A 17,408-nucleotide genomic window follows, 5' to 3' on the forward strand; every position below is an offset into this window, starting at 1 on the left:
GTAGTGGAGGCAGGAACCATACACAATTTTAAGACGAGGTTTGATAAAGCTCATGGAGCGGGGAGAGAGAGGGCCCAGTAGCAACCGGTGAAGAGGCGGGGCCAGGAGCTAAGACTCGACCCCTGCAACCACAAATAGGTGAGTACAAATAGGTGAAATAGGTGAGTACACACACATGTTCAGAAGGAAGAGGGGGAGAGGAGGAACGTACACACACACATGTTCAGAAGGAAGAGGGGGAGGGGAGGAACGTACACACACACATGGTCTGAGGAGAGGGGGGGAAGGTAGGCCATCTGTAAAGTCTTGAGTGGAACGATATGCAAATGAGAAGACAGGCTAACTGTTACCAAAAGGAAACTACCAATCACACACGTAATGAACACGAATAACAAATGAACAATAGCGCGAAGGGGTCTAGGAGCACTAGAACACTATTGTACAGGCAAATGAGTATGTCAAGGATAGCTGAACACTGGTGAACAACAGAGAAAGTTGTAAGAACACCTGAACACGGGCATAACAATCGAGTTATACATATTTCACACAACAGCACAGAACAATGAGCTGAACTCAAAACATTGACGTTGATGTTGGTTACGTACCTCTGTAATCTGTAAATACCTTTGTAACTTGTTATAATTGTGACCAGATCTACCTGGAGTTCATTGCCTTTGTAACTAGTTCAGCTATCATAACTTTGGGGCCCAGACCCTGGACTCATTGTGTACCTCTGTAATCTTTTGACTACCACCCACAGGATGGGTATGGGGTGACTACCACCCACAGGATGGGTATGTGTGACTACCACCCACAGGATGGGTGTGGGGTGACTACCACCCACAGGATGGGTATGTGTGACTACCACCCACAGGATGGGTGTGGGGTGACTACCACCCACAGGATGGGTATGGGGTGACAACCACCCACAGGATGGGTATGTGTGACTACCACCCACAGGATGGGTATGGAGTGACTACTGCTCACAGGATGGGTATGGGGTGACTACCACCCACAGGATGGGTATGGGGTGACTACCACCCACAGGATGGGAATGGGGTGACTACCACCCACAGGATGGGTATGGGTGACTACCACCCACAGGATGGGTATGGGGTGACTACCACCCACAGGATGGGTATGGGGTGACTACCACCCACAAGATGGGTATGTGTGACTACCACCCACAGGATGGGTATGGGGTGACTACCACCCACAGGATGGGTATGGGGTGACTAGCACCCACAGGATGGGTATGGGTGACTACCACCCACAGGATGGGTATGGGGTGACTACCACCCACAGGATGGGTATGGTGTGACTACCACCCACAGGATGGGTATGGGGTGACTACCACCCACAGGATGGGTATGGGGTGACTACCACCCACAGGATGGGTATGGGTGACTACCACCCACAGGATGGGTATGGGGTGACTACCACCCACAGGATGGGTATGGGGTGACTACCACCCACAGGATGGGTATGGGGTGACTACCACCCACAGGAGGGGTATGGGTGACTACCACCCACAGGAGGGGTATGGGTGACTACCACCCACAGGATGGGTATGGGGTGACTACCACCCACAGGATGGGTATGGGATACTAAATAAACATATTAAAATAACTGCTGGGTAGGTTAAAATTAAACTAAAAGAGATTACCACTTACCCCCTTTCTTCTTCCTGATAACAGAGTTAAGGTCATGTAGAAGGGTATTAAAGATAGTGATACACTGAAGTACGCCGGAGTAGACGACAGAAAAAAAAAAAAGTGTATCTCATGACTTTATTCAAAAAGAACTAAGCAGGTTAAACCCAACTAAGAGCACAGGCCCTGATAACATCCCGTCTAAGTTCCTAAAAGATGGTGCTTCTGAACTGTCAATCCCTATTGCTCACATAATAAATCTATCAATCACCACTAATACAGTACCGGAGGGGTTCAAGGAGGCCAGAGTCACTCCTATCTTCAAGAAAAATAGTAGGTCTGATGTAAGCAACTATAGGCCTGTTAGTATACTCAGTATAATATCTAAAATTCTAGAGAGGGCGGTGTATTCTCAAGTAGTTAAGTACCTTAATGACAACAACATTCTCCATAGCTATCAATCGGGCTTTAGAAGATCCTACTCAACCGATACCTCCCTTATTAATCTGATGGATTACCTGAGAACTGAAATGTCAAAGGGGAACCTCATAGGCATGGTAACCTTAGACCTGCAAAAGGCCTTCGATACTGTCAACCACAATATATTATGTAATAAACTTCAAGCTATTACCTGGAGTTTACCTGGAGAGAGTTCCGGGGGTCAACGCCCCCGCGGCCCGGTCTGAGACCAGGCCTCCTGGTGGATCAGAGCCTGATCAACCAGGCTGTTGCTGCTGGCTGCACGCAAACCAACATACGAGCTACAGCCCGGCTGATCCGGAACTGACTTTAGGTGCTTGTCCAGTGCCAGCTTGAAGACTGCCAGGGGTCTGTTGGTAATCCCCCTTATGTGTGCTGGGAGGCAGTTGAACAGTCTCGGGCCCCTGACACTTATTGTATGGTCTCTTAACGTGCTAGTGACACCCCTGCTTTTCATTGGGGGGATGGTGCATCGTCTGCCGAGTCTTTTGCTTTCGTAATGAGTGATTTTCGTGTGCAAGTTCGGTACTAGTCCCTCTAGGATTTTCCAGGTGTATATAATCATGTATCTCTCCCTCCTGCGTTCCAGGGAATACAGGTTTAGGAACTATCGGTATAGGTTCTGTAGACTGGTTTAAGTCCTACCTTAGCAACAGGAGACAAATAGTCAAAATCAACAAAACAGAATCAGAACCCCTGCCGATAACATGTGGAGTTCCCCAAGGTAGTATTCTGGGTCCCTTACTATTCTTATGTTATGTCAATGACATGCCTATCAGTGTCAAGTGCAAACTCCTACTGTATGCAGATGACAGTGCTCTGTTAGTGATAGGTAAAGACCCACAAGATATTGCTAATGTTTCAACACTGGAACTGGAGTCCTGCAGCAAATGGTTAGTAGACAACAAACTATCATTACACCTAGGGAAAACTGAAGCCATTCTCTTTGGCACGAAACATAAACTGAGAAGGGTAAATAATTTTAATGTTCAATGTAATGGGGAGCCCATCACTTTGGTTTCATCAGTAAAATATCTGGGAATCCCCTTTGACCCATGCATGTCAGGAGAATTGATAGGGAACAGTGTAGTAAAGAAAGCGAATGCCAAACTGAAGTTCCTCTATAGACAAGCACAGTGTCTACCTACTGAGGCTCGCAGGACCCTATGTCTAGCCCTTATACAATGCCATATGGATTACGCTTGCTCTTCTTGGTACTCTGCCTTGACAAAAAAACTGAAAGATAGACTGCAAATCACCCAGAACAAAATCGTAAGATTCATCCTGGGGCTGGGACCAAGAGAACATGTAGGCCCGGAAGAATTACAGCAGTTGGATATGCTGAATGTTGAAGACAGAGTAAAACAACTGAAGCTAAATCATGTTTATAAAATTGCTCACAAACAATGTCCAGAATATCTTGCTGTCAATTTTGTCAAGGTTGGGAACCAAAGCAATCATAGTACTAGGGGGAGAGAACACAACTTTGTAGTACCCACAGTCAGTGGCCAGGCTTCAAACCCCTTTTATTGTACAGCAATAAAGGAATGGAACAGACTACCCGCACATGTCAAAGCCAGTCATAGCATGAACCAGTTCAAGAAGAGTGCCAAAAGGTGTCTGATGAATGTAGCTACAGAAAGGGAGGGGAATGTTTTTCTATTTTTAGCTAACATACGTGTAAATTTTACCTTATTCCTTGTAATGACCCTCGTATTGAAGATAGTCTTAATGACCTTGGTGTAGCAGATAGTCTTTTTAGTATGATAATAAGATGTTATCTTCATTGTAGAATAATAAGAAAATATTATAACCTTTATACTATAATAATAAGGTAAAAGGACCCCAATGGAAATAAGTCACTCTGTCTGACTTTTTTGGGTTATCCCAGGTTCTCTACACATATGCTGCTATGTATGATAATTCTATGTAACTGTATTTGTGTATACCTGAATAAACTTACTTACTTACTTACTTAAAATTTTTTCAACTACACCTCGGGATACGAACTTAATTCGTTCCAGACGGCTGTTCGAGTGCCGATACCGAACGAATTTGTTCCCATAATTAATAATGGAAATTAGATTAAACTGTTTCAGACCCCCCCCAAAAATACACTTACAAAGGCACTTACATAAATGCACTTACATAATTATTCGAGTTTTGAGGTTTTCGTATCCCGAGGTACAACTACGGTCTGGAGGTGCATAAATATAATAGTTGGTCCTTAACTTTTTTTATAAGTTGGAGGAATTGATTATGTAACGTAAAGAAGTATTAATATAGCGTTATTATAAGATTTTCTTCGGATTTTTAACCCCGGAGGGTTAGCCACCCAGGATAACCCCAGAGAGTCAGTGCGTCATCGAGGACTGTCTTATTTCCACTGGGTTCTCAATCTTGTCCCCCATGACGCCACACACACACCAGTCGACTAACACCAGTCGACTAACACCAGTCGACTAACACCTGCTCATGGAGCAGGAAGAGTGACCCGGTAGTTGCCAGTGAAGAGGCGGGGCCAGGAGCTGTGAATCGACCCCTGCAACCACAACTAGGTGAGCACCTAGGTAGTACCTACTTGCTTGCTAGGTAAACGGTGAAAACAGATGTCAGGAAACGCCCAATGTTTTCACCCGTACCGGGGATCGAACCACGGACACTCGTTGTGTGAGGCGAGTATCGACAAATTTACATCCACAGTATACACAGTGTTCCAAAACGACAGAACAAATTTCAATATATTCTGCTTTGAAATTAGGTCCATCTTTTTGAAAAACCCTCAGGTAAGACCCTAAAGGGTGAGATGGGAGAGTAGGGATAGTGGAAGAGAAGAGGGGGAAGAGGCAGGGGTTAGACAAGGAGGGACAAAAGCCGAAGCTAAACCCTAATGGAATTAAGTCACTTTTCTGACTTTTTCTTGGAAGTTTAATTTTTAGATTAATATATTATGCACCCCACACCCATCCTGTGGGTGGTAGTCACCCCACACCCATCCTGTGGGTGGTAGTCACCCCACACCCATCCTCTGGGTGGTAGTCACCCACACCCATCCTGTGGGTGGTAGTCACCCCACACCCATCCTGTGGGTGGTAGTCACCCCACACAGATCCTGTGGGTGGTAGTCACCCCACACCCATCCTGTGGGTGGTAGTCACCCCACACCCATCCTGTGGGTGGTAGTCACCCCACACCCATCCTGTGGGTGGTAGTCACCCCACACCCATCCTGTGGGTGGTAGTCACCCCACACCCATCCTGTGGGTGGTAGTCATCCCACACCCATCCTGTGGGTGGTAGTCATCCCACACCCATCCTGTGGGTGGTAGTCATCCCACACCCATCCTGTGGGTGGTAGTCACCCCACACCCATCCTGTGGGTGGTAGTCATCCCACACCCATCCTGTGGGTGGTAGTCACCCCACACCCATCCTGCTGGTGGTCGTCACCCCACACCCATCCTGTTGGTTGTCGTCACCCCACACCCATACTGTGAGTGGCCGTCATCCCACAACCATCCTGTGGGTGGTCGTCACCCCACACCCATCCTGTGGGTGGTCGTCACCCCACACCCATCCTGTGGGTGGTCGTCACCCCACACCCATCCTGTGGGTGGTCGTCACCCCACACCCATCCTGTGGGTGGTAGTCACCCCACACCCATCCTGTGGGTGGTAGTCACCCCATACCCATCCTCTGGGTGGTAGTCACCCCATACCCATCCTGTGGGTGGTAGTCACCCCACACCCATCCTCTGGGTGGTAGTCACCCCATACCCATCCTGTGGGTGGTAGTCACCCCACACCCATCCTGTGGGTGGTAGTCACCCCACACCCATCCTGTGGGTGGTAGTCACCCCACACCCATCCTGTGGGTGGTAGTCACCCCACACCCATCCTGTGGGTGGTAGTCACCCCATACCCATCCTCTGGGTGGTAGTCACCCCATACCCATCCTGTGGGTGGTAGTCACCCCACACCCATCCTCTGGGTGGTAGTCACCCCATACCCATCCTGCGGGTGGTAGTCACCCCACACCCATCCTGTGGGTGGTAGTCACCCCACACCCATCCTGTGGGTGGTAGTCACCCCACACCATTCCTCTGGGTGGTAGTCACCCCACACCCATCCTGTGGGTGGTAGTCACCCCACACCCATCCTCTGGGTGGTAGTCACCCCACACCCATCCTGTGGGTGGTAGTCACCCCACACCCATCCTGTGGGTGGTAGTCACCCCACACCCATCCTGTGGGTGGTAGTCACCCCACACCCATCCTCTGGGTGGTAGTCACCCCACACCCATCCTCTGGGTGGTAGTCACCCCACACCCATCCTCTGGGTGGTAGTCACCCGACACCCATCCTGTGGGTGGTAGTCACCCCACACCCATCCTGTGGGTGGTAGTCACCCCACACCCATCCTGTGGGTGGTAGTCATCCCACACCCATCCTGTGGGTGGTAGTCACCCCACACCTATCCTGTGGGTGGTAGTCACCCCACACCCATCCTGTGGGTGGTAGTCACCCCACACCCATCCTGTGGGTGGTAGTCACCCCACACCCATCCTGTGGGTGGTAGTCACCCCATACCCATCCTCTGGGTGGTAGTCACCCCATACTCATCCTGTGGGTGGTAGTCACCCCACACCCATCCTCTGGGTGGTAGTCACCCCATACCCATCCTGTGGGTGGTAGTCACCCCACACCCATCCTGTGGGTGGTAGTCACCCCACACCCATCCTGTGGGTGGTAGTCACCCCACACCATTCCTCTGGGTGGTAGTCACCCCACACCCATCCTGTGGGTGGTAGTCACCCCACACCCATCCTGTGGGTGGTAGTCACCCCACACCCATCCTCTGGGTGGTCGTCACCCCACACCCATCCTGTTGGTGGTCGTCACCCCACACCCATCCTGTGGGTGGTAGTCACCCCACACCCATCCTCTGGGTGGTAGTCACCCCACACCCATCCTCTGGGTGGTAGTCACCCCACACCCATCCTCTGGGTGGTAGTCACCCGACACCCATCCTGTGGGTGGTAGTCACCCCACACCCATCCTGTGGGTGGTAGTCACCCCACACCCATCCTGTGGGTGGTAGTCATCCCACACCCATCCTGTGGGTGGTAGTCACCCCACACCTATCCTGTGGGTGGTAGTCACCCCACACCCATCCTGTGGGTGGTAGTCACCCCACACCCATCCTGTGGGTGGTAGTCACCCCACACCCATCCTCTGGGTGGTAGTCACCCCACACCCATCCTCTGGGTGGTAGTCACCCCACACCCATCCTGTGGGTGGTCGTCACCCCACACCCATCCTGTTGGTGGTCGTCACCCCACACCCATCCTGTGGGTGGTCGTCACCCCACACCCATCCTGTGGGTGGTCGTCACCCCACACCCATCCTGTTGGTGGTCGTCATCCCACAACCATCCTGTGGGTGGTCGTCACCCCACACCCATCCTGTGGGTGGTCGTCACCCCACACCCATCCTGTGGGTGGTAGTCACCCCACACCCATCCTCTGGGTAGTAGTCACCCCACACCCATCCTCTGGGTGGTAGTCACCCCACACCCATCCTCTGGGTGGTAGTCACCCCACACCCATCCTCTGGGTGGTAGCCACCCCACACCCATCCTGTGGGTGGTAGTCACCCCACACCCATCCTCTGGGTGGTAGTCACCCCACACCCATCCTCTGGGTGGTAGTCACCCCACACCCATCCTGTGGGTGGTAGTCACCCCACACCCATCCTCTGGGTGGTAGTCACCCCACACCCATCCTCAGGGTGGTAGTCACCCCACACCCATCCTCTGGGTGGTAGCCACCCCACACCCATCCTCTGGGTGGTAGTCCAAAGATTACAGAGGTACCTAATGGGTCCAGGAACTGGGCCGCAAAGTTTTGATAACTGAGCAAGTTACAAAGGTAATGAACTATTTAAATATTTATATCTAGAGGGATATGCTAGGTAATTTACACATGTGTTACTATGTATGATAGCTCTACACGTCTGCGTCTACTTAAGTAAACTCACACGACGTAGTTGGGAGTGGGAGTCAGTGGCTCGGTGGAACCAGGCGTTGTACCCGAGGTTCGCTACTTGTTCCATCTATCTCAATAAATATTATAATGAAGGTGGGGAGAATGGAGTAGGTATTGACTGGTTCAATAAAAATACTTTAAAGGTCGACCCTAGCAAGGCAGGCATTGTGAAGTTTTAATGTCTGGCATTTTGCCTTTTTTGTGGGTTATCCTATGTGATTTACACTATATATGATAATTATACTTATTATTATTAAAGATTCGTCGGTATTCTCCCGGCCCGGGCCTTTTCCAAGTGGTGGCCCGGCCTTGGCTCCCTCTTTAGGGAGTGTCTGAGACCTAAGTCTCCCATGGGAGGAGGCACAAGTACCTCCTCATCTTTGGGACCAACTGTCCCCAGGCCTAGCCACAAGCTAGGCCTCTCTGGTCTGCCATCCCCGCCCCAAGGAGGCTAATGGGAATGACAGTCTTGTGAGCTGCAAGCTCCGGCTCAGGCACCTACCCTGCCCTAGAAGGGCTGGGCATGGTGTCGATCCGATAATTGTACTTACGTGTACCTGTACCTAATCCATCAGGACAGGATCCAAATACAGGTCTCAATATTTCGACGACCAATTTGGCAAAGGATCAGATAACCTATTATTTTTATTATTATTATTATTATTATTATTATTATTATTATTATTATTATTATTATTATTATTATTATTATTATTATTATTATTATTATTATAATTGTAATTATAGTAGTGCCAGCAGTTATAAGCAATAATACAAGTTTACAGAAGTTACCGTCATTAAACGTTTGTTTTCTTTAATAAAATTCGGGTAGACTTTTATATTGAACTCTGACCATTGATTTTGTCGCAGTTTTTCTAAACTCATGAAGAAAATGGTTTAATACGCTGACAAATGAGAAATTACACCATAATAATTTGTTTAAATATTGAAAAATAAGTAAGTACGAAATTTTCTGCTTAAGATTGGGATTTCTGCAAGCACAAATGAATGTCACTCATCTCTGTATAAATAATAATAATAATAATAATAATAATAATAATAATAATAATAATAATAATAATAATAATAATAATAATAATAATAATAATAATAATTTTTATCATACATAGTGTAAATTACCTAGAATAACTCCAAAAAGTTAAAAAAAAAATACCTTTACGGTGCCCCGTGGCCTGGTAGCAAAAGCTCTCGCTTCACATGATGAGGAGCCGGGTTTGATTCCCGGTGAAGGGGTGGTAACATTAGACGAGTTACCTTACACCGGCTGTCTATGTTCACCCAACAGTACAATAGGTACCTGGGTGTTAGTGGACTGGTGTGGGTCACATCCTGGGACAAAACTGACCTAATTTGCGGGAAATGCTCAGCATAACAAGTGACTTTCTATATAGTAGTATGTCACTGATGTCAGCTATGGTCTGTATACCTTGTACATGTACTTGTATACCTTGTACATGTACTTGTATACCTTGTACATGTACTTGTATACCTTGTACATGTACTTGTATACCTTGTACATGTACTTGTATACCTTGTACATGTACTTGTATACCTTGTACATGTACTTGTATACCTTGTACATGTACTTGTATACCTTGTACATGCACTTGTATACCTTGTACATGTACTGGTAGTAAATAATGATATTATTATTATTAAAAGGGTGACATATTTGTATGCGCGAGTTTTGTTGATGAATATTAGGGTTAGTAACCCAGGATAACACAATAAAGCCACATCAGGTACCTACTAATTGTTAGGTGAACAGGCGCAGCAGGTGTAAATATGCCCAACGTTTCCACCCGTCCAAAGATCGAACCCCGGCGCCTTAGTGTGTGAGCTGAACCACACACAATAATAATAATAATAATAATAATAATAATAATAATAATAATAATAATAATAATAATAATAATAATAATAAGAAGAAGAAGAAGAAGAAGAAGAAGGAAATAACCTGATTATTAACTCCTGGAGAGTTGATAACCCAGGATAACCCAAAATAACCCAGGATAACCCAGTGCGGCTTATTTCCACTGTTATTATTTTTTTGTACAATAGGAGAGTGCGAGATCTGTATGTCACACAACGCAAGGGGAATACAAAGTTTGATCCAAGGGAAGGGAAATCTTTTAAGGCACTTGTGTTTAGGTCTAAGATATAAGAATTCATTCTGTCTCCAGTTCACATTGTTCACCTTGTTCACATTGTTCACATTGTTCACCTTGTTCACATTGTTCACCTTGTTCACATTGTTCACCTTGTTCACATTGTTCAAACTGTTCACATTGTTCACATTGTTCACCTTGTTCACCTTGTTCACATTGTTCAAACTGTTCACATTGTTCACATTGTTCACCTTGTTCACCTTGTTCACATTGTTCACATTGTTCACATTGTTCACCTTGTTCACATTGTTCACATTGTTCACCTTGTTCACCTTGTTCACATTGTTCACATTGTTCACATTGTTCACCTTGTTCACATTGTTCACCTTGTTCACATTGTTCACCTTGTTCACATTGTTCACATTGTTCACCTTGTTCACATTGTTCACCTTGTTCACATTGTTCACCTTGTTCACATTGTTCACATTGTTCACATTGTTCACATTGTTCACCTTGTTCACATTGTTCACATTGTTCACCTTGTTCACATTGTTCACATTGTTCACCTTGTTCACATTGTTCACCTTGTTCACATTGTTCACATTGTTCACATTGTTCACCTTGTTCACATTGTTCACCTTGTTCACATTGTTCACCTTGTTCACCTTGTTCACATTGTTCACATTGTTCACATTGTTCACCTTGTTCACCTTGTTCACATTGTTCACATTGTTCACCTTGCTCACCTTGTTCACCTTGTTCACCTTGTTCACCTTGTTCACATTGTTCACCTTGTTCACCTTGTTCACCTTGTTCACCTTGTTCACATTGTTTACATTGTTCACATTGTTCACATTGTTCACCTTGTTCACATTGTTCACATTGCTCACCTTGTTCACATTGTTCACCTTGTTCACCTTGTTCACATTGTTCACATTGTTTACATTGTTCACATTGTTCACATTGTTCACCTTGTTCACATTGTTCACCTTGTTCACCTTGTTCACATTGTTCACCTTGTTCACCTTGTTCACCTTGTTCACATTGTTCACCTTGTTCACCTTGTTCACCTTATTCACCTTGTTCACATTGTTTACATTGTTCACATTGTTCACATTGTTCACCTTGTTCACATTGTTCACATTGCTCACCTTGTTCACCTTGTTCACCTTGTTCACATTGTTCACCTTGCTCACCTTGTTCACATTGTTCACCTTGTTCACCTTGTTCACCTTGTTCACATTGTTCACCTTGTTCACCTTGTTCACCTTGTTCACATTGTTCACCTTGTTCACCTTGTTCACCTTGTTCACATTGTTCACCTTGTTCACATTGTTCACATTGTTCACATTGTTCACCTTGTTCACATTGTTCACATTGCTCACCTTGTTGACCTTGTTCACCTTGTTCACATTGTTCACCTTGTTCACATTGTTCACCTTGTTCACATTGTTTACATTGTTCACATTGTTCACATTGTTCACCTTGTTCACATTGTTCACATTGCTCACCTTGTTGACCTTGTTCACCTTGTTCACATTGTTCACCTTGTTCACATTGTTCACCTTGTTCACATTGTTCACATTGTTCACCTTGTTCACCTTGTTCACCTTGTTCACCTTGTTCACATTGTTCACCTTGTTCACCTTGTTCACCTTGTTCACATTGTTTACATTGTTCACATTGTTCACCTTGTTCACCTTGTTCACATTGTTCACCTTGTTCACCTTGTTCACATTGTTCACCTTGTTCACCTTGTTCACATTGTTCACCTTGTTCACCTTGTTCACATTGTTCACCTTGTTCACCTTGTTCACATTGTTTACATTGTTCACATTGTTCACCTTGTTCACCTTGTTCACATTGTTCACCTTGTTCACCTTGTTCACATTGTTCACCTTGTTCACCTTGTTCACATTGTTCACCTTGTTCACCTTGTTCACATTGTTCACCTTGTTCACCTTGTTCACATTGTTCACCTTGTTCACCTTGTTCACATTGTTCACATTGTTCACCTTGTTCACCTTGTTCACATTGTTCACATTGTTCACCTTGTTCACATTGTTCACATTGTTCACCTTGTTCACATCTCTCTCATTATCGACATTACTCGCAATGATTATCTAGTTCACATTATTATTATTATTATTATTATTATTATTATTATTATTATTGGAGCGCTAAACCCATGGGGATTTTACAGCGCCTGGGGGAAATGGAAGGCATTTAAGGTCAATTCAGGGAACTGGAACAGATCTAATTCCCTGGATCAAGATCCCCTCTCCAGCATCAAGGAACCTCCCTTGAGTCAAGGACATGTAGTTCACAATGTTCAGATTGTTCATGCCGTTTGAATTGTTCAGATTGTTCATGCCGTTTGAATTGTTCAGATTGTTCATGCCGTTTGAATTGTTCAGATTGTTCATGCCGTTTGAATTGTTCAGATTGTTCATGCCGTTTGAATTGTTCAGATTGTTCATGCCGTTTGAATTGTTCAGATTGTTCATGCCGTTTGAATTGTTCAGATTGTTCGTGCCGTTTGAATTGCTCAGATTGTTCATGCCGTTTGAATTGTTCAGATTGTTCATGCCGTTTGAATTGTTCAGATTGTTCGTGCCGTTTGAATTGTTCAGATTGTTCGTGCCGTTTGAATTGCTCAGATTGTTCATGCCGTTTGAATTGTTCAGATTGTTCATGCCGTTTGAATTGTTCAGATTGTTCGTGCCGTTTGAATTGCTCAGATTGTTCATGCCGTTTGAATTGTTCAGATTGTTCATGCCGTTTGAATTGTTCAGATTGTTCGTGCCGTTTGAATTGTTCAGATTGTTCGTGCCGTTTGAATTGCTCAGATTGTTCATGCCGTTTGAATTGTTCAGATTGTTCATGCCGTTTGAATTGTTCAGATTGTTCGTGCCGTTTGAATTGCTCAGATTGTTCATGCCGTTTGAATTGTTCAGATTGTTCATGCCGTTTGAATTGTTCAGATTGTTCGTGCCGTTTGAATTGTTCAGATTGTTCGTGCCGTTTGAATTGCTCAGATTGTTCATGCCGTTTGAATTGTTCAGATTGTTCGTGCCGTTTGAATTGTTCAGATTGTTCGTGCCGTTTGAATTGCTCAGATTGTTCATGCCGTTTGAATTGTTCAGATTGTTCATGCCGCTTGAATTGTTCAGATTGTTCATGCCGTTTGAATTGTTCAGATTGTTCATGCCGTTTGAATTGTTCAGATTGTTCATGCCGTTTGATTGTTCATGTCGTTTGAATTGTTCAGATTGTTCATGCCGTTTGAATTGTTCAGATTGTTCATGCCGTTTGATTGTTCATGTCGTTTGAATTGTTCAGATTGTTCATGCCGTTTGAATTGTTCAGATTGTTCGTGCCGTTTGAATTGTTCAGATTGTTCATGCCGTTTGAATTGCTCAGATTGTTCGTGCCGTTTGAATTTTTCAGATTGTTCGTGCCGTTTGAATTGCTCAGATTGTTCATGCCGTTTGAATTGTTCAGATTGTTCGTGCCGTTTGAATTGTTCAGATTGTTCGTGCCGTTTGAATTGTTCAGATTGTTCGTGCCGTTTGAATTGTTCAGATTGTTCGTGCCGTTTGAATTGTTCAGATTGTTCATGCCGTTTGATTGTTCATGTCGTTTGAATTGTTCAGATTGTTCGTGCCGTTTGAATTGTTCAGATTGTTCGTGCCGTTTGAATTGTTCAGATTGTTCATGCCGTTTGAATTGTTCAGATTGTTCGTGCCGTTTGAATTGTTCAGATTGTTCATGCCGTTTGATTGTTCATGTCGTTTGAATTGTTCAGATTGTTCGTGCCGTTTGAATTGTTCAGATTGTTCGTGCCGTTTGAATTGTTCAGATTGTTCATGCCGTTTGATTGTTCATGTCGTTTGAATTGTTCAGATTGTTCGTGCCGTTTGAATTGTTCAGATTGTTCGTGCCGTTTGAATTGTTCAGATTGTTCATGCCGTTTGAATTGTTCAGATTGTTCGTGCCGTTTGAATTGTTCAGATTGTTCGTGCCGTTTGAATTGTTCAGATTGTTCATGCCGTTTGATTGTTCATGTCGTTTGAATTGTTCAGATTGTTCATGCCGTTTGATTGTTCATGTCGTTTGAATTGTTCAGATTGTTCATGCCGTTTGATTGTTCATGTCGTTTGAATTGTTCAGATTGTTCATGCCGTTTGAATTGTTCAGATTGTTCGTGCCGTTTGAATTGCTCAGATTGTTCATGCCGTTTGAATTGTTCAGATTGTTCATGCCGTTTGAATTGCTCAGATTGTTCATGCCGCTTGAATTGTTCAGATTGTTCATGCCGTTTGAATTGTTCAGATTGTTCATGCCGTTTGATTGTTCATGTCGTTTGAATTGTTCAGATTGTTCATGCCGTTTGAATTGTTCAGATTGTTCATGCCGCTTGAATTGTTCAGATTGTTCATGCCGTTTGAATTGTTCAGATTGTTCATGCCGTTTGATTGTTCATGTCGTTTGAATTGTTCAGATTGTTCATGCCGTTTGAATTGTTCAGATTGTTCATGCCGTTTGAATTGTTCAGATTGTTCATGCCGTTTGAATTGTTCAGATTGTTCATGTCGTTTGAATTGTTCAGATTGTTCATGCCGTTTGAATTGTTCAGATTGTTTATGCCGTTTGAATTGTTCAGATTGTTCATGCCGTTTGAACTGATCAGATTGCTCATGCCGTTTGAATTGTTCAGATTGCTCATGCCGTTTGAATTGTTCAGATTGTTCATGCCGTTTGATTGTTCATGCCGTTTGAATTGTTCAGATTGTTCATGCCGTTTGAACTGTTCAGATTGTTCAAAGTGAATAAAGTTTACTTGCTGTCGTTGAGACTCGAACACGGAGCGAACACCCTCAGACGTGAAAGCTCTTCATCCTGGGAATTAGAGCGGCGAGGCCTGATCATGGACCTGGCCGCGGGGGCGTTGACCCCCGGAACACTCTCCAGATATACCCCTCACATCAAGTCTGTTTACTTCCCGTTTTCTATGTAGTTTTCAAACGCTATGGGACACTAAACTTTTTTCTACTGCTACACAGTGGGGTCGAATCCCGTTCATTTGTTTTAAATTCTATGATATTGTCAAGGGAGGTTTTAGAGGGGATGTTAATGGCACTGAGAGGAGTGTGTTAGGTTGGAAAAGGTTTCAGGCACTCACAGGGGTGAAAAAATGGTCTGGTGATACCGATTTGTTGAAAAGGCATTTTTATAAATTATAAGATAAGATAAGATAAGATTTCGTTCGGATTTTTAACCCCGGAGGGTTAGCCACCCAGGATAACCCAAGAAAGTCAGTGCGTCATCGAGGACTGTCTAACTTATTTCCATTGGGGTCCTTAATCTTGTCCCCCAGGATGCGACCCACACCAGTCGACTAACACCCAGGTACCTATTTGCTGCTAGGTGAACAGGACAACAGGTGTAAAGAAACGTGTCGAAATGTTTCCACCCACCGGGAATCGAACCCTGGCCCTCCGTGTGTGAAGCGGGAGCTTTAGCCACCAGGCCACCGGGCCACCTATAAGATTATTTCTTTACAAAGGTTACAGTGTGTGTTTGCATTTCATAATTTGATTGGTACAAAGAAAGCCACTATGACTCAGGAAACTGTAATGACACGACTGCAAACAAACCATACCACGGGTGGGGTTTGAACCCGCGATCAGAGAGTCTGGAGTCTGGAGTTCTGAGACTCTCTGATCGCGGGTTCAAACCCCACCCATGGTATGGTTTTTCCTTAAAGCCACAATCATGGAATTACGCAGAGTTAAGGATATTTATTAATAAATGTCCTCTAATAGCCTTTACCTCTAATAAGAGTGGTTTCATCAGTCGTAAGGACCGAAAAAGCGTTTCCTATATGTCGTGAACTGTAAGTGTCTTGTCTCACAGCTCAAGGCGGTGGATATCGAACCTGAGATCTTTAAATAATGTTCCTTTCTTAGAATGACGATCTGCAACACTGATGTTGTATGAATTGGTGAGTCGTTTGTGACTCTGTGTGCTGCTGCTGCTGTGTGTGTGTGTGTGTTGTGTATGTGTGTGTGTGTGTGTGTGTGTGTGTGTGTGTGTGTGTGTGTGTGTGTGTGTGTGTACGATCACACACACACACACACACACACACACATACAGGGAAGCACAATCATAAACTTTTCTGCATATATTTCCTGCAGCAGGTTTGAGTCAGCTAGGAGGAGAGGGGCGAGGGGAGAGGGGCGAGAGAGGAAGGAGTAAGAGTAGGGGGAAGAAGGAAGGAGGAAAATAAAGGGAAAGGAGAAAGATACAGAGGGAGCAAAAACGCTTCCTCTGAACATGTTTGCTTGGAATTCATCCTGCCTTCTGCAACAGTGCAAGCTCCTGATGATGCGTTGATTACAACACGAAAGGCCTAGAACTATCATCTTATATATATATATATATATATATATATATATATATATATATATATATATATATATATATATATATATATATATATATATATATATATATATATATATATAAGGTAGTAGGTTGGTAGACAGCAACCACCCAGGGAGGTACTACCGTCCTGCCAAGTGAGTGTAAAACGAAGCCTGTAATTGTTTTACATGATGGTAGGATTGCTGATGTCTTTTGTCTGTCTCATAAATATGCAAGATTACAGGCACGTCTTGCTACTTCTACTTACACTTAGGTCACACTACACATACATGTACACATTTATTTATACACACTCATCTGAGTTTTCTTTTGATTTTATCTTAATAGTTCTTAGTCTTATTAATTTTCCTTTTATATCCATGGGGAAGTGGAATAAGAATCTTTCCTCCGTAAGCCATGCGTGTTGTAAAAGTCAACTAAAATGCCGGGAACAATGGGCTAGTAACCCCTTTTCCTGTAAAGATTACTAAAAAGAATAAGAAGAAGAAAATTGTCAAAGTGGGAAGTCTGAATGTGCGTGGATGTTGTGCAGATGATAAGAAAGAGATGATTGTGGATGTTATGAATGAGAAGAAGCTGGATGTCCTGGCTTTAAGTGAAACAAAGCTGAAGGGGGTGGGAGAGTTTCAGTGGAGAGGAATAAATGGGATTAGG

General features: G+C 44.5%; 1 protein-coding gene across 1 annotated transcript; it reads right to left on the reverse strand.

The window, feature by feature from the left end:
- Positions 1–9,056: 9,056 nt before the first annotated feature.
- Positions 9,057–13,540, reverse strand: LOC138854926 (homeobox-like protein HDP1). Its single transcript, XM_070100838.1, has 4 exons — positions 12,632–13,540; positions 11,933–12,427; positions 10,385–11,896; positions 9,057–9,080 (listed from the first exon to the last, which is right to left on the reverse strand). Exons 1-4 carry the CDS (start codon positions 13,538–13,540, stop codon positions 9,057–9,059), a joined length of 2,940 nt encoding a protein of 979 aa, XP_069956939.1.
- Positions 13,541–17,408: the final 3,868 nt, after the last annotated feature.

The sequence above is a fragment of the Cherax quadricarinatus genome, chromosome 75 (genome assembly GCF_038502225.1).
Source record: "Cherax quadricarinatus isolate ZL_2023a chromosome 75, ASM3850222v1, whole genome shotgun sequence".
NCBI classification, from domain to species: domain Eukaryota; kingdom Metazoa; phylum Arthropoda; class Malacostraca; order Decapoda; family Parastacidae; genus Cherax; species Cherax quadricarinatus.

Bases quoted from the DNA above. Each gene is read 5' to 3' on its own strand.
- LOC138854926 (XM_070100838.1), bottom strand. From the start codon at position 13,540: ATGAACAATCTGAACAATTCAAACGGCATGAACAATCTGAACAATTCA. The intron at 12,428-12,631 runs GTGAACTACATG...AATGTGAACTAG, and splicing joins GCATGAACAATCTGAACATT to ATAATCATTGCGAGTAATGT. The intron at 9,081-10,384 runs GTGAACTGGAGA...CTCATTTGTCAG, and splicing joins ATGTGAACAAGGTGAACAAT to CGTATTAAACCATTTTCTTC.